The sequence below is a fragment of the Athalia rosae genome, chromosome 3 (assembly GCF_917208135.1).
Source record: "Athalia rosae chromosome 3, iyAthRosa1.1, whole genome shotgun sequence".
NCBI classification, from domain to species: domain Eukaryota; kingdom Metazoa; phylum Arthropoda; class Insecta; order Hymenoptera; family Athaliidae; genus Athalia; species Athalia rosae.
In genome coordinates this window covers 2,971,675-2,985,597 of record NC_064028.1, presented here as the reverse complement: position 1 = coordinate 2,985,597, position 13,923 = coordinate 2,971,675, and the positions used below count along the sequence as shown (strand labels likewise).

General features: G+C 46.7%; 1 protein-coding gene across 5 annotated transcripts in view; it reads right to left on the bottom strand.

Moving 5' to 3' along the window:
- LOC105686691 overlaps positions 1 to 13,637 on the bottom strand; it is a 33,907-nt gene extending 20,270 nt beyond the window's left edge. For 4 of the 5 annotated variants that reach the window (XM_012401743.3, XM_048653103.1, XM_012401747.3 and 1 more), the window contains exons 1-3: positions 13,061 to 13,637; positions 10,578 to 10,664; positions 5,705 to 5,767 (exon numbers count right to left, since the gene is read on the bottom strand). In XM_012401743.3, coding sequence (XP_012257166.2) covers positions 5,705 to 5,748 — 44 coding nt within the window. In that variant the 5' untranslated portion in view covers positions 5,749 to 5,767; positions 10,578 to 10,664; positions 13,061 to 13,637. The remainder of the gene's footprint in view (positions 1 to 5,704; positions 5,768 to 10,577; positions 10,665 to 13,060) is intronic. The other variant, XM_012401744.3, reaches the window with a different exon arrangement.
- Between the last annotated feature and the right edge of the window lie 286 nt (positions 13,638 to 13,923).

Genomic DNA, 13,923 nt, shown 5'->3' with positions numbered 1-13,923 from the left:
AACTAATGCCACCCGCTACCATTCGCTTCGGGTTATATTTACCTCCCCTCCCCCCCCCCCTCCCGCCCCCCCGGGTTTAACGAAGCTCCGACGGATAGTCCTTTCCGCACTAATGACCCTACATTAGCGATATTTGTCGAAAAATTTCTATCTCAGCGACGAACGTTATGATCCGTATGAATATAGATATATACTACCGCAACTTTACCTGGGTTCAGTTGTAACCGGTGTAGTTACAGGTACGTAGATACCTATGCGAGCAAACAGTTCGTTAAACTAACGGCCAAACATAAAGCGAGATATGTAATTTTCCGGGTGGCGGGGGCCTACGTACGTACGTTCGTTGTGCGAAATTTCAATCGAACCAGGTGAATAAAAAATTTTTTACTCGATATTTTGACGTGGCTTACTCGGTTTTTGAATAAATAATTAATCAGGTGGGGTACTTGCGGCAACGAAATTTTTTTTTTAGTCAAAAATCATAGAAAATATCTAAATACTGTCGATTATGATTATGATTGTTTTTTACTCGTTCACTGTTAGCTTTGCTGGAGTCAGCGTAGCCAGCGGCGTAGCGCTTTGTTGTGAGACGTCACCTTGGGGGCTGAGCAGAGGTGACGTCCCACAACAAACCGCTACGCTGCTAGCTACGCTGACTCCAGCAAAGCTCGGGTTTGCTGGTGAATTGAAGAATTCGAATATTTCGACCCATGCATGGATTGCGACGACTCAAAGTGGGTCTACGACTAAAACCAATCGATACGTCTTAATTTTTCTGCTCCCAACAGCGAATAATTGATGATTACTCGATCGATTGCACGAGTAGATGATTTTGGCTTTCAGATTTGGATTCCTGAGCTGATTATACGTGAGATTACTCTTGAAAAACCAAAAAAACATTCGATTTTTGAGCAAAAAATAAGTCATTGTTTTAATCGAGTTTAATATGCTTTTCTGACGTATTTTGACCTCAGGAATCCGAATCTGGAAGAAAAATTGATCTATCTCTAAAATTGACCGAGTTATCGCTAATTTTCAGCTTTTTGGGGTCAAAAATAAAAAATTGATTTTTTAGTCTATCTAGATGTAATTTGAGCTCAGGAATCCGAATCCGGAAGAAAAATTGCTCTATCTGCAAAAATGATCGAGTTATCCTCATTTTTTCGCATTTTTTGGTACAAATTTGTGGATATCTCGAAGGGAAAAAATCGTAGCTCAATTTGGACAACGGATTCGTGTTCCTGAGGTCAAAATACGTAAGAAAAGTGCCATACGATCAATTTTAAAAAATAAAAATTTTTGACCAAAATTTGAAAAAATCGTAAGGGGTACCCCTTGGAAAAATCTCAAATTTTGACCAAAAATTTTTATTTTTTAAAATTGATCGTATGGCACTTTTCTTATGTATTTTGACCTCAGGAACACGAATCCGTTGTCCAAATTGAGCTACGATTTTTTCCCTTCGAGATATCCTCAAATTTGTACCAAAAAATGCGAAAAAATGAGGATAACTCGGTCATTTTTGCAGATAGAGCAATTTTTCTTCCGGATTCGGATTCCTGAGCTCAAATTACATCTAGATAGACTAAAAAATCAATTTTTTATTTTTGACCCCAAAAAGCTGAAAATTGGCGATAACTCGGTCAATTTTAGAGATAGGTCAATTTTTCTTCGAGATTCGAATTCCTGAGGTCAAAATACGTCGGAAAAGCATATTGAACCCAATGAAAACAATGATTAATTTTTTGCTCAAAGATCGATTTTTTTTTTTCGTTCTTCAAGAGTAATCACACATAAAATCAGCCCATGCTGAGAAAATAAAGAAAAAAAATAATTTTCTTCAACCCACCCTAGCCGTTGATATACATCTCGCATTAATAAATTGGATCATTTAATCAAATACGCATAAACTGCCGGTGTATATCGTAATTTTATGTTTTTTTATATACACGGTCGCTTTTAAATCTCTTTCAATTTAGCAGACATGTTTTATTCGAATATTTTTTTTTCTGTTTTTTTTTTTTCCTGTTCTCGGTTTTTTTTATAGGACGTCTGGATCAAAGTGTGTAATCAGTATTTACGAGAGCGAGAGGAGTTTCGTTTAAATATGTATAGAAAAAAAAAAGAAGGAATTCCGGATCAACGTATCAGCAGCTCCTGAACGTGGTTCGCAGATCATACAGAAATGAATGGTATGAGGTATTCCGACGCTTTTCACCGTTCACGTGTACCCCCGTACCTATCTACCTACGTATACACGGTATTCGTATACCCGGTGTGTACGAACTCGAACGTTCGTACCTTTCCATCTGATTTCTCTCATCTATTTATTCGTCCGTTTGTCCATATTGTATAAATTTTCTATTCGTTGACGTTAACTTTTTGCCGATCCGAAAGAACGTTCTAGATTCGTGTAAAATCTTCCATCGCACGTACGTACGTACGACGTTTCAACAAAGGCCTGTGTCCTTATCTCTACGCTGTAAGTTTTCGGTTCGTTAAATGCCAACACTGCGGGGGCGTACCGTAAACGGGCGTACGTAGCGTAGTTCGCGGGTCGATGAAAACGCGTGTAATGTACACAACGTATAGAGGAATTCATCATTCGGTACAGAGAAAAGATGGCATTTCTACGCAGGATGAAAATGCGGATTACAGTTGCAGGGGGCAATGTATATACAAAATACATAGGTGTACGACGGATATGACTCTACGTACCAGCTACGGTTACGTACGCGCGATATGTGTGAGAAGAATCAGACGCTTAAGCGAATTAAATAAATACCATAAAAATCCGATTACAATGAAAAGATCGTAGGAGGTAATGTAGCGATAGGTACGAGGAGCGAGGGGATGGGAGTTTGCGCACGAGGACGATATCCCACGCGATCAGATTTTATCAAAACAGTGAGAGAGGGATGAAAATAAATCGCTTCGCGAGTTTACCTGCAGCGGGAGAAGAGAGTAAGAAGAACGAGGAGGAGAAGGAGAGTCCGAGGGGGACGGAGAAGACGAGGGAACCACTTCGCGACGTTCGGTTAAACTGTTAAAATAGCTGACTGACTGACGACTCACGGCGTTCACTTTGTTATCTCGTCGAGTGTCGACTTCCCTCCCCGTGCCGCTTTCGCACCCTTAAACCCGTCGCACTTTCGGCATCGGCTCCGGCAACAGCAGCAGCGGCAGCTCTTATCGAGGAGGAAAAGCTCTTCTAAACTTATCGAGAAGACTTTCTCGGACGAATTTACTCTCTCTCTCTCTCTCTCTCTCTCTCTTTCTCTCTCTCTATCAAAGAAACCGAACGCGCCACCAAAACGACTTCAGAGACTTTACACATCCCCTTCCCACCTGATTCTCCTTCGTGGTTACTCGCACTTTTTTACTTCCTCCTTTTCTTTTTTTTTTTATTCTTCTTCTACGCGATAAAAGGATTTTACAAAAATTTTTCACCCCATCTCCACACCATTTCCACGTATCGTGTGAATACATATCACGGAATCGCGCCCAAAATATCAATGATAATAATAATGATGATAATAACAACGTAGACGGCGACGAAGATGACATTGAACATGGTACTGCAGTGTGTGTATAAGCAAAGTGCAGATATTCCGAAGCGTTTTATTATCAACGTTGATATCAACACCAAACAAACTGGAAATTGTGTCAAGGTTGTCCGGGACCCGTGTCCAGGGGTTTTACCACACTATACGGTAGGTGTAACGCGAAACGCGCGCGGTCGCAGTGGATTCGTGCGAAGGACACGAGGAAGAGGGTGGATCTAGGGGGGGGGTGGGTGGCTCGTTATCCGGCTGATCCTCCGTGTGCGCATGCAGAGAATGTGGACGAGGAAGGAAGGAAGGAAGGTAGAGGAAGGGCAGAGGAAGAGGAAGAGGATCGAGAGGAAGAGAAGAGGAGAGAGCAGTGTACAGCGATGATGGGACAAAACCGGGATCTAGGTCACGGGAAGCAGGAGCGCGACCCTGCCGACCCATTTGAACCTGCAGGACTCTCTCTCTCTCTTTCTATGTCCAGGTGTGTTAATTTCTCACCGTCGGACGTAACGAGCTCGGGAATCGCAAACGAAGCGAAGCCGAAAACTAAACGAATAACCGAACGAATTCGCGAAAAAAAGAGAATAAAAGAGAAGAAGAGGAATAACGAGGGGAAAAAAAGGGGGAAAAGAGAATCATCCCCACGCCGCACGTGTACGAAAACGTCGGTGAAAAGCCCGGGTTATAATTCCGTCTGCTTTTGTTTACGACGCCCACGCTGGTCGAGAAGACTTATACGCGCGAAGGTAACCCACCGTCATGGGGGTATCGTTACGCCAACCCCATACAGCACCGCGCCGTCGCCGTCGCCGTACCTTACGCGGTGCGGTGTTCACCTATACGTAATTACGTACCCTGAAGGTTGAGAGTTCGAGAGAGAAAAAGAGAGAGAGAGAGAGAAACGACCTGCGCGAGTGCGAGCCAGTGAATTTAAACACAGCTTCTCATTCCCCGAAATATTCCCGAATTACCTCGAATACCCCGGAATATTCGCGGAGGTCTGATTACGAGCTGAGTAATGGAGTTTCGTGGTCCGTTGGGTACCCGCTACGAGGCTGGAGGGTGGATCGCCAACGACAGCGGATGCCTGCCTGCCGTGTATTATAACATCGAACGAGACGGCGTACGTAATGCCTACACCACGATGTACTCCCGTTATACGTATGGCGCGGTATAGGTATACCTACGCGTTGCTGTGCAAAAAATTTCTCACCGCTAGTTTTCGAAATAACAAAAAAATCAACGCCATTCACCCCCGTCGATCGTTTCTTCATCATCCTCCTCCCCGCACTCCCGGAGAAGGAGAAGGAGGTACGGCAAAATTCTTACGATCGAGAAATGTGTTTGATAACGTCGTTGGACCGTTCGTTCGATTGTAATTGGATATAATAAATTTCCTCACCCCGATACACACTAATTGGAGAACGTTTACTCCGCGTGACGCGATTAAGGACATCAGTGACTTACGCTATATCAGAAAAGCGTGGCGCGCGTGCATCGAATCGAATAATCGAAATAATTCGCGTCTATCGATCGATTAGAATTATTTTTCGCCGTCTATATTATATTCGTTGATTATACAGACGGGTAGATCGAACGTTTCACCTTTGGCGCGCAGCACCCCGTAGCCGTGATATTCGTACAGTTACACGGGGTGGAGTAGGTCGCGGTACGTGCGCCCGCGCGTTAAAACCGAGCGTGCGTTCGGGGTTTCCCTCGGTTTAACGAGTCATTTTTGTATTCTTTGAAATTTTTTTAACGAGAGCGGAGTCGAGCCGAGCAGAGAGGAGTACCCCGCTGGTTTTTCAAACATTCAGAAAAATCACGGTAGCGGTGTATTTAATTTTAATGACACGCGCGGAAGGTAGAGGAGCGGTGGGGGGGGGGGGTGGTGGGTGGCTGGCTCGCGTACCTGCCCCCCGTTAAATTGGACCGCTAGGTGCACCAAGATAAACTCCAATCGCGACGGGGTAATCCGATGCGAAATCCGATGATGAAAACGGCGAATCGACGAACAAAATAAATAGAAATTCCCTCGTTGGGTGATTTTTTTTCTTTTTTTTTTTTTTCGTCAAACTTCTTTGTAAATTATAACACCAAGAAAAAATGGGGGTCTTGGAAATATGTTTTTATTTCTCTATTATACTCACTCCGAAGCGGGATTCCTCCAACGCTGAGTTCCAGCACGCGCCATGAGGCATCGACGACCCGATCTGCAAAAAAAATTTCGACAATTTGTAAATAATCGAGGTGCGACGCCGATTGAGATAATCCGGAAAGCCGGGATAAAAAATAAATTAATCGAACGATTAAAAGTCGTCGAGCACTTCGGATGCATCGTAGCGACTGCGGGTTGGCAGCTTTTGTAAATAATTCGCGCTACTGAGGGTGACGGTGAAAAAAAAAAATAAATAAATAAAATGAAATAAATAAATTCAACGGATATCGCTAAGCTCCGGGTATAAATTGATAAGCACGTATCGGTTTCTCACCGATACGAAGTTTCTATCAAAACGTGCATAGGATTTCTGCTGAAACTCACACGCTATATACGCCCGGTGTACTCGTATTTTATAAATCCCCCACCGATATAATCCCCCGGGTATTTATAGGTAATACACATCCCGATTCGATACACCGGCGCTAATGTAACGCGAAACTGACGCGACTCGCGTGCGTCTAACGCAAGCGGATAAGAGCTGCGGACGAGTGTGAATATTTTTTTCTCAATGATCCCGGTAATCGATACCGTGTTCCGTTTTCCATCTTTTTTTTCCCTCTTTTTCCCCGTCTTCGACAAATCCCGATTTCAATCGAACGATTCTCGGTTGCAGCGGCGACTGTAGGTGGTGTACGGGGGTACCCGTATCGACGTAGCTGTCCCTTCGCCGTACGAGAATAAGCGAGTTGTACCGGTAATAATAAAGGGGATGCGGAGGGGAAGAAAGCACTTTGATTTCAAATTCCGGCTATGCATGGATATACCTCGGTAGCTCATAAAATATGCGGACGGCAATCACGTCTGTTGAATGACGAGAGCTTGAAAAAAAAAGGGGGGGGGGGGGGGGGGGGGGGTGACACGGGCCGCGAAAACCGCGGGGTGATGGGGAAGAGGGGCACCGACGAATAATATGCTGAATGGGGGTGGTGGTCCGTTGAATTAGCAAAAAAAAAACAAAAAACAAACAAAAAAAACAAACAAAAAGGCAAAAAAGATAAAATAGAGAGAAAGCGAGCGAAAGAGAACTCGACGATAACTTGCAACAGGCGCGAGAGAGTTTTCGTTTATTTATAAAACAACGAAAACGTACGTACGTATACACGCGAACGCCAGGGATATATTACAAATATAATTAGAAAAGTAACGGCACCGCGTTCTATGGCGAAAAAACGAAATTTTTATATATCTCGTAGAGAGTAAAATTTGGAAAAAAAAAAAAAAAGAAAAGAAGAACGATGATCACGGAATTGAACGAGAGTAATCAGTTACCCCGGTTGTTTCTCGTAACGAGAGCGCGCCAATTGTGACAGGGGTGAATGACTTTCCGGTACATACCGTACAGGTAAAAGAAGAAAAAATAAAGGGGGTCGAGGGGTGAAATGATGAAAACTGACTAGATCCTAACGATAGTTGATGAAAATCGTCGTCTCTTCCTTCACATTTTCCATCGGCTAAACGATCCCCGCCGCGGCACGATGTACCGTTTGAAAGTTGAAAACTTTATTATCGTCGTACGCAAAGCGATAAGAGGGGGAAGGGTGAGGAGGGGGAGGAGGAGGAGGAAAAGACGTAGATAATAAGGACGATTGCCTTTCGGGAATTGGTCGGACGATCCCCGCAGGAAGGGGGAACGTCGATATAAAGTACACCGTACCCCTATTTACGCTCTATCTCGCCTAGATACACGTCGGGCTACCGTCGAGCGGTAATCGCCTAATCGCCCCGCTAAAAAAAACAAGCCAATATCTCAAATTACGCTTCCGAGTCGTCGATTTCATCGCGTCGAACGAACGAACGAACGAATTCAACGTCCGACGTCCAACGTCTCGCCGTGGACTCCGGGTGGACGGAGAGAATAAAAGTAGGAGGAATCGGCGAATGTAATAAATTAAACGCGCGCTCAACCAACGCGATCTAGCGCGAGGACGAAAAAGCGAAAATAAAAACGCGGCGAACCAATCGAAGAAGAGGGAGAAGAGGGGGGGAGGGGGGGAGGGGGGGGGAAACAAAAGGAGCGAGGATCGAGGGAGGTAAGCGGAGTGTAAAGGTGGTTGCGCACAGCTTTCCGCAACGGCATTCGCATATAGGTACATATAAATCCATATAGTCTGCAGCGGACGACTGAAATTCGCCGTCTCCCCGAAAAATCCCTTAGTCCGCCTCATCCGCTCGTCTTCCCCGGCATCCCTAACATTTGTCCCAGGACCGATCGCGAGGCATCGCCCCTCGCGAAGAATTCCTCCGTAAACTCTCCCCGTACTCCTTATACCAAAGTATACATTATATACCTCCCGCCAACGCGGCGATAACATTTAGCCGGTGATCAGCCGCCGTCGCGCGTCGTCCTTCTACGTTTCGCCTGTTTTCGTACGACAAAAAAAATTCGTCGCGACGTTACAACGGGGGGGCGGCGGGGGGGGTGGTCGCGGCCGATCGGGTGTGTTGAAAAAAAAGAAAAAAAAAAAAAAACAGGACGCGTTATTTACAAAGATTTCAATGTATACACGAGGCGACGTCGACCCGCGGCGCAGCGGATATCGCGCAAATATATACGTACGTATAAAGGACAATCGATTATCGCGAGCACCAACATTGAAGGTGAGCGACTGTACGCGAAACGGTAAAAACCGGACGAGCGACTCGTTATTATTATTATTATTCCGATTCTCGTTTTTGCGTTTTTTTTTTTTTCAAATTTCGATCCAAATTAAACGCCACTTTCTTTGAAAATCGTGGAGGAGAAAACACCGAGGATCCGATCGACCCTGGGTCAAGCTCCGAGGAATCCGAGTCGTTGCGGAGGTACGACGATCAGCGAGGATATAAAAAAAAAAATGCGTAATCGCCGAGGAACATCCATTGCGTGTATACAGCAATCTTCCTAATTACAAGATATGTCTATACACGTATAATTATCGTCGTCGCGTTTAAATCCAAAGCGCGATTCACGTATCTGGAATATTGCTCGGCTGCGGATACCGATAATTGCGTGGGACGCGGTGTTGTGACGTCACTCGGCGAAATGGGACGGGATGGGATAGGTCAAGCACGAAATTGTCTAACGGTAACGTTCGAGTTAATCGCGTACCGTAAAACTCGTCGAAAGTACCACACAGACTACACAGCGGAAAACGAGCGTCCTGCGGGGGGCAAAGAGTCGCGACCCCGCTCGGGTCAGATCCTCAGAGTATGTGAAAATCGGAGGCGATCCTAGCCGCCGACAAAAAAACGAGAGAAATAAAATAGGTACGAGATGATATACCTGAACTAAAATTTGTTTCTTTTCCCAAAAAAAATGCGTTTAGGAAAATAAGACGCGATATAATCGTGAAACATACGATTTCGCCGGAGTGATGAAATATAACGAAGCAAAAGCGATGAGGCTGGCGAGAAGAGATGAGAAGAGAGAGAGAGAGAGAGAGAGAGAGAGAGAGGGGGGGACGAAGGAGGATCGCTAGCGGTTCTCGTACACCTAGGCGAAATAATGGAGCGAAATGGAAATGGAGAGCACCGCGTTCTCACAAAACACCCACGGTGAGCAACATCCGCGTTTCACCGAGTTGTAACCGCGCAACGCGTCGGTGGTCATCCTCCTCGTCGCGAACGCGAATTTTCGCCCCTCCGACTTCTTCTCGACCTTACGTCCAAGATTTCGACGAATCGACCGCGATGGGATTTGACAATTTTCGTCGAACGCGAGCGTGAAAAATTTATCTCGACCCGGTCAGCCCCGATCCGCGGAACGCGAACGCGACCGACCGCGTTGTAAAATTTTCTATAAATACGACCGCTGGGTGTTATCGAAAAATTCCACAGCTGTGCCCGGCTGCAATTTAACCCACATTCGACGTACGTACGCTGGTGCGGCGGCCCGCCCGTCCGTCCGCCGGGTGATGCCCCGATTTCGAAAGCTCGATAGAAAATTTTACAGGTACATATTTCTCGATCGAATGTACACCTGACGAAGTGCTGTGGGAATACACGGCTGGGTTGGAATCCGTCGAAGTTAAACACACGCGACAAAGCGCTGAATTTTCGCGTGTCGTACTCCTTCGTCAGTTTCCCTCGAACGCATCTTTTCATCGTCCGTCTCATTTTCTCGCGCTGTTGTCGCCGCTGATTTTTTCGTTCTTTCTTCCCCATCGCCGCACGCACGCGTAAATTCATTCATTCGTTAATATCGCTCGTCTCCCGTTCATTCCGCTCGGGTATAGAATAGAATTTTCGCCTCCTCGATGTTGCGAACGGCCGCGCGAGAAATGGAGTCCGAATTCTTCGCGGAGAAGGGGGGTTGACGCGAAGGAATGCGGAAAGAGGAAACTGGTAGAAAATAAAATAAAATAGAAAAAAAAAAGAATGAAAAAAGAGAGAGAGAGACACAGAAAGGGGGTTCTAGGAGGCAAAAGTGGACGCGCGGTGGAAGAAGAAGAAGAATAATAATATCGCGATGCGAATCGGACCGGCGGTATCAGCTAGTGGAAATTTTGCGGAGAACGAGGAGCCTGGAATCTGTACAGGATCGCGCTCAAAGCCTGGAACGAACGAAAAAATCTCTGGTCTAGACGCGCGCCGTAGTCTAGACAACGGGGAAAATAGAGCCTCGTCGCCCGGCCGGGTTTTTCTTTTCGAGCGCCCCTTTTCTTTATTACCCCGTTTTACCAAATCCTTGCGAATTTCGCGGTGGTACTCGGGCGAAATCTCATCTGCAGGCCGGACGTCGGCGAGATTCGGAAATTAATCCGGTGGTCCGTATCCGTGGACCATTGGGACGAACATATGACGCGGTAGCGGGACACACTCACCTTCAACTGTGTAGCGTGCGGCGAGGTGGTGCGATCGCTAGACCAAAATCCATGACTCACAGCGGGCGCAGATTTTTACTTCCTCTCCTGCAACGGAAAAAGTCATAGATACAGATTTGTTATTATTATTTCCAAACGCGTTACACACGTGAATTTATTATCGACGTAACGCAGGTCGTACAGGGCGCTTACGTTCGCGTGGATAGATAGAAGGGTATCGATCGACGCCGGTATAGATTCGCTTCGCACGCATGTTGGATATTGTATATCAATACGAAGCAGATCTATCTCACCAGCGCCGCGGATCCGCGACCTAAATCTCTGGGAGTCTCCTCCGCGTGCAACGTTTCTTCGACATTTGATTGTTTATTTTTACTTGTTTCTAGCTCGTTCGTTTTTTTGTTCGATTTTCTATCGCGCGAGCGATCCGGTCCGTCGAGCGTTGCGCCTACATTATTCATCGTACGGGGATTACACAACGTGGATCGAGACGGACGTTGCGTATAAAGTTGCGAGTTGCATCGGCTAGACGCGAACTAGAGAGAGAGAAGGAAGAAAGAAAAAGGAAACGAAATAACGATCAACGAAGTCGATTCATCGCATGTAGTTTGATTCGAAAAGAAAAAAAATAAATAAATAATTAAGAGGAAAAGTGAGACGCGCGCGTTTCAATGACAAAGTAGGAAAAGAGGGAAGTGGTGTTCAGGAAATCGTCTCCGATGCGTCTTATTTCCGTTTGAATCGTCCGAAGTTTTTTCTAGAAAATTTTGCTCAACGTTTCACAGGCGTTCGATCATACGTATCGCATGTCCGCGCTCCGGGTGTTTACAGGCTTCGCGCACGTACACGCCGTAGAAGTTTGGTTAAAAATATACCCAAAGTGCCCCGCGCTAACGACGACGACGAGGAGGAAGAAGAAGAGGAGGAGGAGGAGGAGAGTGCGGAGTACGCGAAGAGCCCTGGAACACTAGAATATATCCGAGCGTTGGGGGTGTACGTCGGTTACACGGTGCGCGGGAATAACGTAGAAGAAAAAATGGGGAGAAGTAGATATCGCGAACGAGCAAACGTCGGCCACTCGACGAATTCTCTCCGTTCACCCGTTCACCGTTTATCGTGCTCGGCAGTCGGTTTTTAGCTGCGGGGTCACGCCAGGCTGAACAACAAAATGAAATTTAGAGATTCGCATCGGTCGGGCCATCGTTCCTCCTCCTCCTCCTCCTCCTCCTCCACGTCGAGGGCAAACACTTTTTTCTTCTTCGTTTCCAGCTCGCCATTCCGCCAGCGAACTACTCACAATCAGATCTCTATGATTCCGACCGTCTGAGCGGCCCGCGTTTTTAATTCCTATTTTCATCATCTAGCGGATCAAAAATCCGACGATTATTCCTCCGCACGGTCGTTCTGATTGAAATAATTTTCATCGATACAGCGAAGACACAATTGGAGGTAATGAAGATATCGTAGCGACGATGACAAATTGGCGATATCGATTTTAGTTTCGCCCTCTCTAATTGAAGCGCGTCAGCGATCCGATCGAGATCGAAAGCGAGATCCGTATTCGGTCGTCGCTTCTCACCCGATGGAAAACTTCTCGTCTCCCGAAACTATTGTGTTCGTTCCGGTGAACAATCTCGTTAATAATTGCATCGAGCCAACGATATCGCGGCAACGGTACACGGGGAGCGAAAACCGTCGGAGACGAGGCGGATAATGAGATTGCGAATAAAAGTGGAACAAAAACCACGGAGGTGTAGTAGTAGGTGCGGGGCCAACGATCTCGGACATTGTCGTCTGCGCGTACGGCGAAACGTCGGAAAACTCTCTACTACCGCGGAGGAGGGAAAACGAGGGAAGAAAAAGAAAAAAAAGAAAAAAAGGAAAAAAAAAAACAGCCGTAATTCATTCCGTTCCGTAGGCGTATCGCGGCGGAGACGAGCGTAGGTCGTGCGACGAGATCGTTCAGAAGTCGAGTCGAGCGTCGTGCGAGAATCGTCGTTAAGAGTTCGCGTAAAATATTCGTCCGAAAAACGAGATTCCGCGTTGGGGTAAACGGCGGTGCGTCGCGACCTCGTCGTCTCGAACGTCGGGGCGACGCGTATTTTCTGTGCGTACCGAACGCTAGATGCGGTAATCCAATATGGCGGCGTACACACATGTCAAAACAAAACACTACAGGTATAAGACTCTCCGTATAAGTCGAACCGCCGACGCGCCTTACGAGTATCCGATGAGGTCTACCTTCGCCACCTACGTTAACGTCGCGTCGAGAAAATAATAAAGCGAGATGTTGTTAACCGTACGAATAAAAGCGCAGGCGCGATCCGACCGGAATAACAACCCCTTTTACGTAAACCAGACACTATAGAGCGCACCGTCGTCAACATCGGAGTATACGTCGTGAACGCGGACGAGGAGGGCGAGGAGGAGCGTTGCGATTGAATTTTCCTAAAATTAGATCTACTCCAAACGGGATCACCTACGATCATTGTTGCGTCGTCCTCTCTCTCTCTCTCTCTCTCTCTCGCTTATCCTTTTCTTCTCCAAACAAACGGCGAGCCTCGCGATTCGATTAATCCAATCTGCGTTCTCAAGCGAACTCCAATCTAGGCGGATGGAGAAAGGAGAACGTTATGGACGCCGAAGGCTTCGCGGTCTCGCACCACCACCGTTCGGATATTCGACGGTCTCAACGATGCCCCCTGACTTGAACTGGCTCGGGGATCCGACGTTAATTATTATCGCACCTGGACCGCGTCGAGACACGAATAACCGAAAAACTGGACGACGACGACAACAAAAAAAAAAACAACGAAGACTCACTCGGCACAGATCCGGCGAATAACGGCGTTTCGAACTGCACAACGTCAACAGAACAACAACAACAACAACAACACACACAAAACTGCGCAGCTCGCCGAGATGCTGACGCGAGGGCGAGTGCAAAAAAACTGACTCGAACACCAGCGGGAGACTCTAACTGCGAAATAAAAAAACTAGTCGTAACGCGAAATAGCGACGATGTCGTCACTCCGCGAGATCCGTAAGCAGACTGCCGAATCACGAATGCCTGCGGCACTCGGTTGTTCTACGTTCTCCCCCCACCCCCCAACCCCCTCCCCCCTCCCGCTTCCCCGCTAGGCGCGCACCACGCGCAGCGGTGATTCGTCGCCCCAGTGACGCTCAAATGTTTTAGATTCCAAATTATATGGGGCATCGCGCGCCAAGTCGAGGCTGGCGGGGGCTGGTCCTCCGCGTCGGAAACAAGAAAAATGATCGAAAATACGCGCGAAAAGGAGGAAATTTTTGACTTTGTACAGGTTTTCGAACAGGTTTTTTTGCGCAA